At 41.3% G+C, this 17408-nt stretch overlaps 1 protein-coding gene across 2 annotated transcripts in view; it reads left to right on the top strand.

Annotated features, from left to right (window-relative positions):
* The first annotated feature begins 1271 nt into the window (after positions 1-1271).
* GNA13 (G protein subunit alpha 13) overlaps positions 1272-17408 on the top strand; it is a 29944-nt gene continuing 13807 nt past the window's right edge. Inside the window, exons 1-3 of one of the 2 annotated variants that reach the window (XM_075169435.1) lie at positions 1272-1624; positions 3618-3844; positions 14546-14695. In XM_075169435.1, coding sequence (XP_075025536.1) covers positions 1342-1624; positions 3618-3844; positions 14546-14695 — 660 coding nt within the window. In that variant the 5' untranslated portion in view covers positions 1272-1341. The remainder of the gene's footprint in view (positions 1625-3617; positions 3845-14545; positions 14696-17408) is intronic. The other variant, XM_075169436.1, reaches the window with a different exon arrangement.

The following is a 17408-nucleotide window of genomic DNA, read 5'->3' as shown; positions in this document are numbered from 1 at the left end:
AAACAAATGTTTAATGTAATCTTTGCATATGTAATTGCATGTATGTGATTTGCACACTATAAATAGCCATGTCAGGAAAGCATGACATGGACGTATGTGCTTGCAGCTGAGCTACACCACATATGCACGTGTGCTCGCTTTCCAGTCATATGTGTTTTATATCTGTCCTTATGCCTACAGAACATAACCAGTGTGTCAGCGAGCAGGTGTGTTGAGACCACAGACTTGCTGATCTGACCAACGCATTGTACGTAAGACTTCTCTGGGTAGTTTTGAAAAATTGCATCAATAACCAAAATAATACAAAAGGTTACTGTATCTTTTTGCATTTCATCTTACAGACCGCATCTTCAGTCTGTGTATTTCTGTGTAGGCAGCAGCTGTATCACCTTGCACTATGCTGGTGTAATTAATGGTAAGTTAATTTTTGGCACAAATGACGAACAGAACAGTTGTGCTCAGGGATGGGTCACATGAAGAGTGGGATTTTCAGTCCTTGCTTATTATCTGCTCTACCCCTCATGTGAACAGTTGTCAACTTTTAGGAAAATTTTACTATTAAGCACTTGAAAATACTGTCTTTTTCTTTTAACTTAGAAGCGGATAAAATGTTCCACTCGCTTTTTATCACTGCCTGCACACGGCCCCCGCGCGAGGCCCAGAGCCGGTGTTTGTTCAGCCTGGTGCCCGTATCCCAGCAGTACTGGAAAGCTCTCCTCAGAGCAGCAAAGAGGAAGTACGTGCCAAATTGTTCAAAGCGTTTTAACGAAACTATTTTCTTTTTGTACCGTGAACAAAAACTGCTTAGCTGGCAAGCTTCACCCTGTCCCCCTGACCGGGAGCTGACCTCCCCCGGCCGCTCGCCTGTCAGCTGCCCTGCAGCGGCTGCGGGGCCGTGGCAGAAGTGCCGCCGCCGGGACCGGCTGAGCCTGGGCCTCATTTTCCCTCACGCGAGCGCACACTTCGCTTCGGTTACGGCCGGGAAGGCGGCCCCGCCGGTAACGGAGGCAAGGCCGGCCGCGCCGCCCCCTCCCGCCATTTCCTCTGAGGCGCCGCTCGTGGGCGGGGCTCCCGCCAAGGGAGGTAGCGAGCCGCTGTCACGTGACGGCCCACCCCACCCCGGGCGGGCTGCGGAGGGGGACTGGGCGCGTCACGTGACGTGGGCCGTCGCTGCCGGCGGGCAGCGGCGCCCCGCGGTCACGTGAGCGGGCGTGTGAGGCGGGAGGGAGGGCGTCACATGGCAGGGTGGGGCGGGGCGTCGGGCGCGCATGCGCGGGCAGAGAGCGGGCTGGTGCGGGCCGGGCCGGGCGGCCGCTCCCCTCGCTGGCAGTGCTCGCTAAGATGGCGGACTTCCTGCCGTCGCGCTCCGTGCTGTCGGGCTGCTTCCCCGGCTGCCTGCTCACCAGCGGCGAGGCCGAGCAGCAGCGCAAGTCCAAGGAGATCGACAAGTGCCTCAACCGCGAGAAGACGTACGTGAAGCGCCTCGTCAAGATCCTGCTGCTGGGCGCGGGCGAGAGCGGCAAGTCCACCTTCCTCAAGCAGATGCGGATCATCCACGGGCAGGACTGGGACCGGGCGGCCCGCGAGGAGTTCCGCGCCACCATCTACAGCAACGTGATCAAGGGTGGGTGAGCGGCGGCGGCGGGGCCGGCCCGCCCCGCCGGGCACCGGGCGGGCGGCCTGCGGGGGCCCGGCCTCAGGGGCGGGGGGGATGGCGCCCTCAGGGCGGGAGCGGGGGGTCCGTCGGGCCGGTGAGAGCCGCCGGTCGCTGCCTCCTCCCGCACGGTCGGCGCTTTCGTTTCGGGCGCCTCACCCTTCCTCCCGCCGAGGACGAGCGGCCCCGGCCGGCGGGAGCAGCCCCCCTCCGGGCCCGCGGGATGTCACTCCTGCCGTGACGGGGCGTCCCCCGCGGCGGGCGCTGGCCCGGGTGCGGCCCGCCGTGCTGCGGAGGGCGGCTTCAGCTCTTGCCGTGGGAGCAGCGGTTTCAGTCCGTAAGGTCCCGAGCCTTGCCATTTCCTGGTAACGCGACGGCAGTAATGGGCGACAACGGATGGGGGAAAGATGCACCTGAAAGTGCGTGAGGATGAGACGTGTCCTGTGCCCGAGGAGGAAGCGCTGTCTGCATTTCACTTCAGTGGAAGAAACGTTGCCATCGTGTTGGAAGCTAGGCTGACACATCAATCAGCAGAAACCCGCACGCAGAGCCACTTTTCATAGATGCATTGCCAAAACTTCCACACATGGTTTAGGAGCGGGCTCTTGATTTCACTGCTGTCATCCTTACTTAATTGGTCATCCGTACTTATTTTCTTTCTCTTATCTAAATCGCTGATCAGATTTTCGGTTTGAACTGTGTAATAGCTGGACAAAGTCTTAACTAAGTTTCGCGAAACGGCAAAGCGTTGTCAGACCTCAGCCCCACTCTTGAAGGAGGCTGAGGTCTAGTAATTCTTAAGGAGAATTGTTCTACAAAACTGTTTATGAATCAAGCCTGGAAAAACTATAAATAGCAAGGCGGTAGAAATCAACATGGATGTTGACCAGGTTATAGTTTATTATTAAAGTAAGGTACTTCCTACTCTGTGAAAGCATACACGTAGAAACTGCAGATCTTTTTTGGACGCTGCTTTCCTGCGGTCATTGCTTTTGACAGATAGAAAAATTATGGAAAAGAGAATGAAGCGTCAAAAAAAAACTTTGGCATTGAACAAGTATGTTATTATACAGCTATTTGTTACTACATCTTAATTTCCTTATCCTCGCCCCATGCCTTTACAGTTGCTTATTCTTACTGGATTTTTTTTTCTTTTTATTTTTTCATCAGTAAATTTACTACTAGATTTCATTTCCCTGCATTTCTCGTATCAGTATAATCACAATGTTTTTTTTTAAAAGTTCTGTATAAGAGAAGTTTAAAAATACTCTGTTTCTCCTAGAGAATGTTTACCAAACCAACAACAACAAAAAGTGTGGGGAAGTCTTTAGATGATACAACTCCTTCTGCACTTAAGAAGTAAAAACATACTTTTTAGAAAGTGCTGTGATTTTAGTAAATGTTGTCTTCAAATCTCTAAAAATGTTAAAGGCAGTGATAAATCTCTCCAATTAGATATAACTAGATACCAAGTTAATAAGAATACAAGACTAGGGAACCTTAAAATAAGCCGTCAGATGGTTTAACGTATTCTGAAATAAGCTTTTAAGCATACTTCATTTGTCTTGTATTTGTGCCAGGTAAATTTAACGACTGTAGAATGGCTCTGGAGATTAGAGGGAAGTATAAATATCTGTAAAAGAGTTTGCTTGGTACCGCAGATTGGGTATTTAGTAATTAAAAATAGCACTTTTTCAAGAGTTAAACTTGTGCTATGGATATTATACTGTTGATCATGGCTGTGTTTTTGTGGTACCAAATACCTGAATTTTGATGTTACCTGAAAATGTAGTGCTTTGAATCGATCTTTCAGCAGCTTTCTGATTTCCTACTGGGTGGATAGTCCTATTGAGCTTTGACTGTACAGAATAAGTGCATTGTTTGAATCTTTGCAGATTTGTAGGCTAGTGAAATAGTAGATGCTGAGAAACACTAATTGCAATGCTCTTTCATGTTGTTAAAGGTGTGAGAGTCCTTGTAGATGCCAGAGAGAAACTTCATATCCCTTGGGGAGATCCTGCTAACCAGAGTAATGGAGATACGATGATGGCTTTTGATACTCGGTCGGTCACGGTGGTGCAAGGCATGGTGGAGACGGCAGTTTTTTTACAGTACCTTCCAGCCATAAGAGCGCTATGGGCGGATAGCGGTATCCAGCACGCGTATGACAGGCGCAGAGAATTCCAGCTGGTAAGATTTCTGTTTCAATGCTTTTAATGTGAGTGTGTGTGATTCTTGTTCCTGTGTTGCTTTTCCGTAAAACGCTGATCAAGCGGCCTCCTTATGGATCTTACGCATTTTTGAATGGTAGACTGTTACACTGTGGTATTGCAAACAGATGCATTTAGCTCCTTCCCCCCCTTTTTTTTTCTAAAACCAAGAATAATAAAGAGCTTCTGACATAATTGTCCTCATTTCATATGTGAGAAAGCTGAGTTATAGAGGGCTTTTATGTTTTGTAACAAAGCTAGTACCTGTGTAGTGTTTTTACCATATAATTATTTTTACCCTTTGTTAACTAGTGCATCGACTTAAAAAAAAAAACGGTTTGCAATAAGGGAAATCTTAAAAGTAATGTGATTTTTAAGAAAAGATATGCATGGGTTAATGAGAAGAATTTAAAAACCACTCCCTTCTCTATTCCAATTTGAGCAATCTAGCAAACATTCCCTCTGTATACTTCCTGTTTAATTTTAAACGTCTATGTTAATACTCATGTAATGAGATTTTTGTTATATTGAAGTTCTCAGCTGAAGATGGAGTATACAACTTAATAGTGGGGTTGAGATGGAGTATACAATTCAATAGTGGGGTTGGAAAGGAAAAAGAAACATGGCTTGATTCTTAGGCTGGAGCTTTAACTGTCTGTGACAGCTAAAATCCCTTCGCTCCATTTCCATGCAAATGCTGCAAAAGGAAATGAAGAATTTAAGTTAAATTTGCTGTTTATTGGTTCATAGACTTGTGTACTAAATGCCAGTGGCGTAGGGTTTTGTGGGGGTGGGGGTTGAGAACCTTAAAATAGATTAAATCTCTTCTTGTAGGTCTCTTAAACCTAAGTGGCTTTGTGTTTTTATGTCTTAAAAATAACCTTTGTGTTAGTGTGAATCTGAACAATAGCTGATGATGTCTCCTGTTGAGCTATTATGAATGGTTGTGTAATCATAGTCTGACTTAAATAAGTTGTGTAAATACTCTATAAATATGTACTGCCCTGATCATGGAATATCTTCTAGGGATTGCAGAATGGGCAGGTGCTTGAGTAGCCTGTCACCTGCCCAGCCTAGTTCTGAGCTGTATAAGTTTCTATTGAGACCTGTTGCTTCTTGCACTTTGCCTTCAAAGTGATCATAAAAGGGTAATTGCTCTACTGTAGTCAAGATCCTCTTCTGGTGCAGATGTGACTTCTAGTGACGTAATTGCTGTGCTGGAGTGATCTGTTTTAAAATTTGTTAAATAAAATTGGTTTGTCTTTGATTAGGCATGTTTAATGACTTCAGGCTAAGTACCAAAGGAAAAGGGAGCTATTACTATTCTGTCATCTTGAGTCTCTGAGAAGTAGGTTCTTTCCATAACTGAAGCATGTGCAGAGTTTCACTTTGAGTAGGATTTGAAGAATGTGTTCTTTGGAATCTGAGAGGAAAAAAAACTATTGCTTTCTTTCGGAAATCCCTAAATCTGTATGAAGTTCTCTGCAAAAATATGTATGGATCATGTTGTGTTTTATGCAGAACTCAAGAATATTTTTTAAGTGCTCTTAATAGTTGAGTACTGTCCTAATACTAATTTTTGTTTAAGTAAGGTAACTGCTTTATTTATACTTACATTGCCTTATTTCCTAAATCCTTTCAAAATCTCAGCCCGAGATATTTATGCCAAGTTATAAACATGAAAAAAAAAAAAGAAGCTGAATGATGTCATTGTATTGAGTGCAAGCAGGGTGATCAGTGCTGGCCAAGCGTGAAGTCTTGGTTTTACCCCGGTAAGCTTCCAGCTTAAGTTACGACAGAGCTCCATGTGGGCGGCAGGATGGCAGAATACTCCTGAAAGCAGTACGTATTTTTTCAGTACCTGCTGACAGGCTTTGTAGAAGAGTGTTCAGAGAGTTTAGACATGTGCCGTAATGTGGAAGGAAGAAGCAAATGGTTAAGGAGGGAGTGACAGGCATACCCGAGTCAGGAGGTAGAGCAGGGGGAGGTTGGAAGAGATGCAGACAGTTCAGTTGCGTAGAGTACTGACTCTTGACGTAAGGATTCAAGACTGAAAATTGTTGGCATTGTAGAATGGAGAATAAGAGAAAAGTATTGTTCTACTTCCAGTTCAACTGCTTGTGGCAAAAAATGTAATGAAAGGAGAGATACCAGCAATCATCAGAGGAGTAGGAGAGAGGGAAAAGTGCCACAAAAAAAGTGTAAAATTCTGGGACTGAGCATGGTAGAAGAGTATGTGATTGTGTATACTCTAACTTCTTTTCAGGCTGTTGAGTGAGTTTTAACTTTTTTCACTGGACTGAGTTTGACGCTACTCCGAAAACATGGTTCATATTAAGAGAGCACAGGCAGGAATGCTGGGAAAGTATTGTTTATCATGGGAATAGGACACTTTGGGGCAAAGGTAGAAGTGAGCAAATGAAGAACAGAGCAGTGATGCATAAGGAGTGAAAAATGTCAAAATTTGCACAAAAATTCTGCAGGAAAGGAAGCAAGAGTGTGTAGTTCTAGAAGCCATTTGTAGCTTGGACAGATAGGAAATACAGAGAAAGAGGGTTTGAGATTAAAGTTTCGGCATGTATGTGGTTAAAACTTAAAGATATATGTACATTTGTGAGAGATCATTGAGCTGTTGTTGCTTTTTTCATTTTTTCTCCATCATCTTTCACTTACAATGCCAGAGATGATGCTAGGAGCCTAAAGAAACAATGTGGTCTTTTTATAGCAGCTTGAGAGGGGAAAAAACAGAACTTGGTTGTATTTTAATGGAATTAGAAATCAGCATTTCCATGCCTAGTTCACTGGAGTGTCCTTCCTCATTTTGTTAACTTTAGTGGTCATGGGGATAGTCAATATGATTTATTTTCCTTGGTATAAAAATAGGGGCCTTCTGGCCACTAACAACGGTATTTATGAAAATTCATTAGTTCACACGTGTGTAGTGCTTTAAAACTGGAAAGAGCTAATTACAGGGTAGTACAATATATGCCACTTCAGTACTTCTCGGGTGGTTAATATTATAATCCCTCAAATTTCCCTACAAACCGAAGTCACTCGGGTGATAGTTCCACTAACACGGTTAACTAAAGACTCTTCTGGCTCTGTAGCTTAGTCAGTTCCTGTAACATACACTTAGGATTCTGGTCATCCTCCAGCTTTCTCTCCTTCATCTACCGAGCTTATTTCTCCTATGGCTTCTAGTCAGATGGCTAACATGGATTAGTTATGGAGTTAGTCTGTATCAGCCTAGCGCTTTCTGACATCTAATTAACATTTCAGATTTTTTATTGCAAGTTGATTTACGGTAAAAATCTCCTGAAATGACTTGGATAAACACACCCATTATCTTAATTCTACAACATGCATACCGATTTAACTAGACATTTCCTAGCTTTTGTATTTGTACTCGTGAGCTATTCAGTTACGTGGTTGTAAAGGTTTGCTGTTCTCATTGAGATTTGCTTTGAGGCACTGGCAGCTGAGGAGTGTCTAGTGCTGGTGCTGCATATCTAGTAACACCGAGGAAAGCACTTCTGTGTAAGAGTAACGTTGTACACTGCCTCTCACTTCAGTGCATTTGCTGTGAACTTGTATTTCTTGAATTTGCTGTGATAGTTGTTAACAGAAGCGTTTTGAAATAGTGTCCAGGAGTCTTCCAATTCTCTGAAAATGGAAGAGTGGAATGAGAGCTGAATTGCTCGGATGAATGATAAACTTTGAATGTGTTAAAGGTTTGTTCTTGTTAAAGATAACTTTTGGATGGGTTTGGATGTTTGCTACCAGCAATTGCTGATCTTCAGATAGATATTTTGCCCTACTTGCAAATTACACTGAATGTTGTTTGGTTTTTCTATGCCATGAACCTGCAATATGCAGAGGCAGTGATGACATTTTATTCTGTCCGCATTTGCATAGAACTGCAGACATAGATGATACAGTAAGGATGATAGGATACGCGTTTACCTCTGGATCCTGTTTACTTCTGTGACATGTCTGCAAGTGCTAGATCAGATTATAGAAGACAGGAAAAGGCGTGTTCAGCTTGAAGTTCTACTGCTAGTTTTGCTGCAGCTTCTCTGTAGCATTTTTCTGTTGCAGAGTAGTTTTTTTGGAGAGTCTTCAGTTTACGGGACGATTGTATTTTATCTTATTCTGGTTGGGCTTTTCTGGGTTTTATTTCTGAATATTGGTGGGGCTGTCATACACACGAGGACGTTAAATTAGCTCTACGGGAAATAATGAGTACTCAAATGGCCATTGCAAAGTATTAGCAAAATTTTCAGGTGCATAGGCAATACGTCCTTGAAGTGTGCTTGATTATAGAGTAGTGATCCTGCGGAGGTCGGTGGTGTTTGAAGCCAAACTAGGCTGCCAGATACTGAGGTCTTCCTCTTTCTCAAGTGTGGATGCCCATCTCAGAAACGGTTGTGAGGGCAGTACTTCAGTGTCTCTCTGAAGTGACAAGCGTAGAACCTGGAAAAAGACAGAGTATCTTATCTGTGGTTCATTAGAAGCATCTACACCGTATTTGTGACACTGAATTTCAGAAGCCTTTCAACAGCTTGTGCCTTCTGTAACGTGTTGATATTCCTCTCGGTATTCATCCTCTGCAACCTCCCCACGCCCTTAAGTTGGGGGGTAGAGATGTCTTTCCCCCCTCCCTTTCCCAGATCTCCTCTTGGTTCTGGGACTGGGTGTTCGGTTGTCCCGCTCTGTTTCTGCTTGAAGTGTGTAGGTGGTGCTTCTATTAGGACATGCTTGAGTGCATAAACTGTCGGTAGAAAGCTTCTGAAACTGATAGAAGAATCTTCTTGTTCATGGATATGAGATTCAGTCACCCAGCGTTTCTGTAAACATATGCATTGATTATTTGGGCACCTAATCATATAATTTAGAGTTACTTTATTTAAATACAATGTTGTAATTACACTGAATATTGCTTAAATTTTTGTGGGGAAAACCAAAAAGCTGCTGCTTTGTCTGTGTTGAAACGTGAACTATTTTCCCCTCTTTCCCCAATCAATTTCCCCCAGTCTGCCAAGCATGAAATGACAGGATGGCATGTGTACAGTAAGCATGACTCCTTAAAGCCCTTAGAAAGGTTAGAGCTACTTGCCATCTTTTGGTCTTTCTGTGGAAAGGATTTATCAAAGCTTGTTGCTATAACTATGGAGAGAAAAGTGCTTTACAGATTTGTACTTAAAAATGAGTCATTCAAATCCTCAGAGAAGACTCAAGGTTCTTGAGGATTTGCTGTTTTTCCTGCCCCAACGACAAGAAAATGCTGGCTTTGAGCTTGTATTAATAAGGCTCCATATAGGGATTAACACTAGAGTCAGACAATAAGGAGGCTTGAGTTTCCTTATTCTTGGTTTGTGGCCAGAAACCCTTCAATGTGTATACTAGTGCTTTGGTAGCGGGGATTGACCGTAATATTTTAATTAAGCTGAATGATCTTCAGGTGAACTTTTATACTAATTTAACACAAAGTGCATTTTTTTATCATTTTCCAAATTGGGATTAGGACTTCTGTTTCAGCCTCTGTGAGTTACTGTGCTTTGAAAGGCTGTTCCTGGGACTGCCGCCTTCCCTTTCCACCATTCTTCCTTTCCTGCCTGCTGACTTTTCTTCTTAGCAGGAAAATGTTGTAGTGTTTGGAGAACAGTGGTCTTGTATTGCCAATTGATGCTGTAGTGCAAGCTGGTCTGGTTTTACTGCAGAACATCTTTGCCATAATTTTTTCTGAACGTTACTATTCTTTTTTGTTTCTATTATTTTCAAGCATAGATGTTGCTCTGGATTTAGAGGGCTTTCAGTGGGAGCTGTCTTAATGTGGACATCTTATCCCAGCACACATGTGCCAGACAGAAGCTCGCCGAGTTGTCTTCCAACCAAGAATGCTATCAACTTTTTGGACGCCTGTGTGCTACCCTTAGCTTGTACAAGTGTATCTTTTCTGTGTGGTTTCAGTGCAACCTCTGAGAATGAATTCTTAATTCAAACTCAATCTAGACACCTGTTTATGGGGAACCACTGCTTTTAAAATGCAGGCTTTCATAATGCAGCGTGGGAGCAGAGTGATGTGTTCTTATACATACTCTGTCTTGAACAAGCTATGTTGTATTGATCAGTGTGCCTTAGTTTCCTAAATGTTTTGTTGCAGAAGGCTAAAAGGTGACCTACTTTTGCAAAAATTTGGATTTCTATAACTGAGCCCTGATTAAATAAAGGTAAAATGTAAGTGCCCTTCTGAATATGCTGTGCATGCCAGCAACCTCTGAGTTCAGAGGAAGAGACTTTCTCAGCCTTTCACACGTCTTGAATGTATGAGCCTGTTCTCAGCAGATTCTTTTAAATTGGCGCAAATGTGTTAGATGAGCTTTTGCTGCTTCTGCAGCTTACAGTGTAACATGAGACTTCGGTACAAACATTAATTCAGAGCCCATTTCCTTGCTGGCTACTAACCTGCAAGATACTACATGTTAGTACCTGTAGAACTGTCTCGTTACATTACTTCACAGAATTTAAATGTAGCAATGGCTACACCGTTCTCTGTCCATTTAGAAATGACTTACTAAATATAAGCCCAATCTAAACTACAAAGTCCCAGTATTCATAGCTGTCAGCAAATCTCCATGCTGGCAAAACATGTGGTATGGATGCAGCTGTGATCTTCCATCTATATAGGTGAAATTAATTTTACACCTGAGGCAAAGAATATGGAGCGATCTTTTTCATATGTAAATACGGGATCCTTTAGGATTACGGTGTGATGCCAGGGGCAGTGTTGATTTGTGCTGCTGTTCCCTAATTTGAGTTTACTGTAACAAGACTTCAGCCTTAGAGGCCAGTTAAGTCTGCTGTCACTGAGCACATATTACACTCAGGTTGTATTTGGATGACTGTTTTGGCTGTCTTTATTGACCTAAACTTTAGATCGTGATAAATGCTATTTATATGTTCTGAGTTCATGCTGGACCTCTTATGCAGAACTAGCAAAGTGGTAGGAAACTTTAGCTTGTGGTAGCTGAGGAAGTTGCTTAAGAAAATGTGAGAAAACGTAAGTGCAGCTGACCTTACTACGTAAGAAAAGCAATAGAATAACTGTACTAGTGTTTCATGTAGAAAGCAAGATAACCTCCATACCAGCATTGTATCTATTGGCACTTTTTGGCATTGTATTGGCACTTTTTTTTTGTAAGTATCTAAATTTACCTCAAATGAGTTGAGAAGTTCAGAAGGTGCAGAGCCTGCCCTTTGGCGGAACAGCGAGTTGTATCACTGACGGTGCTGATGGAGTCTAGCTGATACTAAGTGGTATCTTGTATTGCTCTGGAATCTGAAGCCTTTATTTATATCTTAAAGGTGAATAAATGGGGCTTGGAACACAATATTAGTTAACTCAGCAGCCTCAAACAATAAATGTACTTAATCCAAATAAAAATCTCTGAATAATCCTAGAGACTAACCCTTATACTCTACAGCCCTTATGCTCTACAGCCGAAGTAGTTTGATGGGTCGAATTTAAATGGTGAATAAAGAAAATGTTTAAGACTACATCAGCAGCTAAAGAAGGTCCTAAATTATTTCCAGTATCTTCTCCACTTGCATGCCTGCATTAACAATAAACATCAGGTGATACAGCTGGGAAAGTTGAGGAATTTTAAATACAGAAAACACCCAGGATTCTTTGTCATCACAGTAACTGACAACTTCAACTATTTCAGAGAAGAAAATTTTTGGACCATAACAGGCAATGAGTTGACTTCGGCAGCCCTTAATTCACTGTACCATGCTGCACACTTCTTCATCATGGTCATTCGTGCCTTAAATGTTTTCCCAGTACTTCATAGTCTGCTCAGTTAAAATAATGGGAATATCATACTCCTTTCCAGTGACTTAATCAAGGAACTGAAAAGACCCCAAATTCTTTTTATGGATGAGAGGTACGGGAATGCATAATCACACACGAGTTTCTGTATCTTTTTCCTTTGATTAATGATGCCCAAGAAATGATTTTAAACAAACTAACGGGAGTCTCGGCAGACTGCCTGGAAGCGCTTCTCACTGGGCACATGACGGTATTTGATCACCCGCTGGTGACTAAATAAAGAGGATGCAGAATTTCCAGGCGAGGAAACACAGTGCACTGACACCATCTGTAATGCAAAATATCTACACAAAATAGTGTGTTTAAAAAAAACTCTGTGCAGGGTGATCTACTAAAATTTTACATGTGGATGGTATTGGGACCTTTAACTGTTTTCACTAGCAAACATTTATATAGTTGCTCTAATAATTGATTTCTATTTTTTCTGGTTTTAGTTAATTTCTGGTATGAAATTCTACAAGTGATCTGAAATATTTGCAGCCTCCTGGATGTTGCTGCTGTTTAGGGAGTCTTGTGTACTTTACTGTTACTTTGGGTGCTTTAGACACAGCTTTTAGTGACTTTTAAAAACACTAACATTCATCTAATGATCTGCCTAGGTCTTTCACAAGACCTAGTAAATTATCACTGAATCTTGTCAGATAGCTGGTAAGAAGAGTTGATATATTAGTATGTCACTGTTTGCAAACAGAAATACCAGAACTTAATTGAAATTGATTCTGCTAATTGAGGCAGAGGAAGGAACTAAAAAGCATTTGTTCATCTGGATTTTTCATGAGGCTGAAAGGGGAACCATATGTATTTTAAAACTGAATCCTAGGGATACTTCAGTGCATGCATTGGTATCTAGTTTGGGGTTCTGCTTTTGAAATGTCGTGATTTAGTTTACAGAGTATGCAATAATGGGCTTTTCAAGCATCTTAAAGTTCAATGTGGCCAGTTTTAGTGCTGATATGTTTCCACGTGCCAAATATTTGTCATGTTTTTGGGAGCCTTTGCTGGTCTTGTACAACTTGGAAGCAAGTAAAGCTCTAAATGATGGATGACAGATTTGCAGACTCACTACTACTTCAGTGTTAGATTAAATGCAGTTTGAGTTGCAAACACATGAAGTCATGGAGCCAGTGGGTCAGTGCACTGAAAGAAGAGCAAATGTTTACAGTCTGGTTCCAGTCTGTTTTGTGTGCAGAACATTTGAAGTTTATATAGATGCTTCCCAGAGTGTAAATAGTAATTGGGAGGTGGCTGTTTCTTCTTGGTCAGTGCATTCATATGGCTTCTAGGTCTATGTGTGTGCCGTGACTTGGAAGATTTGTTTCATCAATGAAATTTGAAAATCTTTTGCAAAGTATCAGTGTCTTTCCTAAAGTAAACTTCCTGGAAGAGGAGTTTGGTAGGTAGAGAGTAAAAAGATCTTTGAAGAAAGAAAGTGCACCTGATCTTGTGAACAGCATATCCTAATTTGCTTTCATGGTTTAATTTCTGTTCAGGTTCTGGCAAACAGAAGCATCATCATTAGATGCTCTGGTTCTGCATGTGTTGTGTCCCATATGCCATTTATTGCATTTCTTAACCTGGCTCTGATCTCTAGAAGGGGCTGCAGTAGACTTGAGTCTTCCTATTTGGAAGCATTGGTGATCCTAAGGAAAATGACACGGCAGGATAAATGCCGTGTATTCCTAGGGTTTTTAATTGTGGGAAAGAGTCTCAGGAGACTTTTGGGTTTTGCTCTTGAGTTTTACAAACGGAGTATCGCTTCATACAGCTCAAAGCTATGCAGTTTCTTAAAATTCTCATCTTTATAGAATATGGCACATCCTGGTTTCCAAGTAGTCTTTCAGAATTAGTTGGAAATGTGATAACAGAGTGCCTTGCATGGAAGAAATTGTAGTTCTGTAGGCTTTAGAGGAGTGCTGTTTCATGCCTAAAAGCTGTAGTGAATTTTCATATTTTTAAGCAAGTTTTGTTAAGAATCTGGCAATTACATCCCTTCTTCAGAGAGGGGAGGGATACCTAGCTAAGAAAAATGAAATTGGTTTTCTTCCCTCTTAGGAAAGTAATTCAAAACTGGAAGAGTGGTATACTAGTATGCGGATTAAGTTCTGCTTAGTGCTTGATCATGTCTTCATTTGATTAATTGGGATAGCGTGTTGTATCTGAAACAGTGGAAATGCTGTCCTGATTGGAGAAAATCTGAGTCTGAATTGTGTAAGTGAATGAGGCACTTTGAAGGATAGCACGAAACTGAATTCAGTGCAAGAAGGAGAAACAGCTGATACTGGAGCCTTATTTGGAGTATTTAGTTCTAGACTGACTTGTGCGTGGCTTGGCTTACCTCCCCTCCTTCACTCGCAGCTGTTTGGGTATGGCAGCCGTAGCAGATGCTCCTGAGTACCCAGCAGCTTGCAGATGCTGCCAGGTAGTTGTAGTGCAAGAACTCAGGTTGGCGTGCTCTGTCTTCCTCCATTTGTTATCCACATTTTGAGAATTATGGATTAATTGGATTACACAGTAAATAGGGGATAATAGATTAAAGGGATATTATTGGTTTAAAACCCTTCTTAAACCCCTTCACCTTTCTTTAACGCCATTATGCAAGATAAAAATGTCAGCCATGAAATAAACTTAGTGTGACTCCTCCCTTTCTTGGTGCTTTCGTAGCTTCATGCTGTTGAGCACCCTCCACCCAATGTGATCCAGCTGTTCTGAATACAAATTCTGCGCTGCGACCAAAAGGTTTTACAAAAGATTACTTCTGTGAGTCAGGATTTCAACCTTTCCTTTTTTTAGGACAGATACTCAGTTTGTGTGACCGAACACGAGACAGGTTTCACTTCTACACCGCATGATGCAGTTCTGGTTGCTTTGAAAAAAGTCAACTGCAACTCGAGCTGCACGCAGGAAGTGCTGAAAAGAGGAAATAGGATAGTGCTCTCAGAGGTAGGATGAGCTGTGACGCATTTGTGACACGTATTGTTGGAGAACAGGATTATTTTGTACTCCTGTATAAGCAAATGTAGCCTGTGTCTGAAACTCCCCAGTCTTACATAGAAGCAGCAATGAATCTCAACATACTTAAAATTTATCTTTGAAAATGGGCAGATCAGGTTTAAATGACCATTCAAATGGTTGAGCTGGAGAGAAGGAAACTAGGAGATCCTGAAATGTCTGATCTTGACATATGGTATCTGTGCTTTAGCCCTTTTAAGGCTGGTCCATTAATGCTTCCACTGGCAGCAGTGCCATTTTAAAGCAGTTTGCCCTTCCTTCTGAGGGAGGGAGGGATTAGTTTAACACAGACCAGTTGGCTGGTCTGCAAATGGCTGCAATAATGCTCGCGTGGGCATAAATGGGGACTGCTTTGTTTTAGCGGGAGTGCCAGTTTATGCTGGTTTTAACATAACTTTGGCCATAATTAACACTTAGAGAAAGGAAACATACTTCTCTCCAGGAAATGTGTTTTGTGTTAGCACACTCTCAAATATTTTGACCCAGACTTCCAGTTTGGTAAGTAAATATACTGTTGCTTACCTCAACACTTTTCCCTAAATACCTTTAGCACCCTTATTAAAAATTAGTTATTGTATATGCTTATTGTAAACTCCCGAAACACTGCTAATAAAACTCTGCGTAAACAGAGAGCACTATTTCAAGTGTTAGAGCATAGGAGTGGCAATTGGGAAACAAATTGTTTCCCCTCACCTTAGGAGGTACCAAGCAAGTTGCTGAATTGCTGCTACAAAATAGGGAAAGTACCTGGTTTTTAAATTTAGTTCCTTGAATAAACAAGTTATAGGTATGAATACGTAGAAGTTTTGTCCTATTGTGTTGACTGGGGCATGTTTGAAAGAGAAATCCTCATTAGAAAGCACTGGGAGGAGTGACCAGTGAGAGAAGTTAATTTGTAGAAACCTGAAAGCTGTGAAGGAATCAAGATTATTTTATTTATCTCTAAGTCTGAGGCCAGTAAAAGAAGCCAAACCAGTTCAATGTCTCGACGTAAGACTTGGTTCAACTTCTACTGGTCTAACAATCAAGGCTATTGTGGATTTGAGCTCAATAATATAATTAGGGCTAGGTGCATTCACGGTATAAATGTATCATCTGGATCATCTGCCTCTTTTGTGTAATGTTACGGACATCCCTCACGTGGGTGGAGGGGGAGGAGGTTGTAGGTCTCTAATACCTCTCCCATTAGAAAATCTGCATTGATTTGACTAAAACATTTCTCCATTCATTATCTCTGTGCTGATTACTGAAATTTCAGAAGACATCTGGTGAAACTGCAGTAGCAGCAGTATTGATTTGCAGTCAGTCATCTTTTGAATCAGCTTGGGGTGGGGTGTCAAGAAAATAAAGGTTAGATATTCTTTTCTCTGGATTCTTTGGCAAAATCCTCAGATATGGATTTATCTGGATTAAGCCTCTAACAGAAAAAAAACTATACATAATGAAACGTACGCTATAGGGATCACTAGGGTGTTGTAAAATGCAGAATTTTAAGGCTCTGGTTATTCCTCCATCATCTTTCTTCCTTCAAGCTGCTTTTCCCATGTTATGGATGGTTTGGTTTGCGTGTCAATTTAGGCATGTACATGCCAGCCTAAAAACGTTGTAGCTACTTGTTCTTATTCTAAACTAGGCTTTTAAAAAAGCTTTTTGTTGTTGTTATTTTTGTTTTGTTTGTGGTTTTGTGGGATTTTTATTAAATAAAATAGGAAATCTTTGTTTCTTTTTTCCCAGAAATTCAAGGTCAGGAAGAGAAAATGTATAGTGGTTCTTATAATTCTAATCTAGATTACTAAATGATATCTCCTATTTTCTTTAAATATCTGATTTATTCTTTCAGATACTTAATTAAAATCTTATCAGTTCAGTATGTTCCAGTGAACTTGCAGCCAAATGTAGATGGTTTGATAAATTGTATGTTTCTTTATTTAAACCTTGTGATGACTAAATCTTTATTTGATGCTTTTTCTCTCTTTTTTTTTTTTAAGTGATTGCTATTGGAAAAAATGTGGTGTCTGTGTTCCCCTAGAACAGCTAAAAAGCCATTTAGCTATGCTAAGGCTTCAACAAATTATATTTAGATGGCTGACATTGTTTTCATGGAAACCAAATAAATTGGTGCCACTTCCTGGGTTTAAAAGATGTGTTCATCTGTTGTGTATTTCATGCAGTCTTTTTTTTTTCCCCTCCCCAAAAATATTTTTGTGGTTACTTTTGCTTTAGGCACTAGCTATAGCAACATTTTAGACAGTAATCTTTCTCTGTGCTATGTTTTGTTTATAAAAGATAACTAATCTGGTTTACTTCAGAAGACCACATGAGTAGCTACAATACACTATTGTCTTATAGGTAAATGACCAATATGTGCTATAATCCTGGCTTTGTAGAAAGAGTGCATTACATAAAACTTGAGATATTTCATTGTGCAGGCATGAGCAAGACTAGTTAAAATAAATGCAGTGTTGTAAGGGAAGCTGCTGTTTTAACATCAAGTGCCTTGATAAGAATATGATTTAGTTGTGTTTTCTTGTAAATCACTTGTATGTTCACGGTGAAATGACTTGGCTTGGCTTTCTTCACAAGACTCCAGGAGGCACACAAGCTGTTTTGAATCAAACCTTTCTGAAAATGGAATACTTGACAG

This window comes from Calonectris borealis, chromosome 20, assembly GCF_964195595.1.
Source record: "Calonectris borealis chromosome 20, bCalBor7.hap1.2, whole genome shotgun sequence".
NCBI classification, from domain to species: domain Eukaryota; kingdom Metazoa; phylum Chordata; class Aves; order Procellariiformes; family Procellariidae; genus Calonectris; species Calonectris borealis.
Note: the sequence above shows the minus strand (reverse complement) of the source record. Positions and strands in the feature narration are given on the sequence as shown.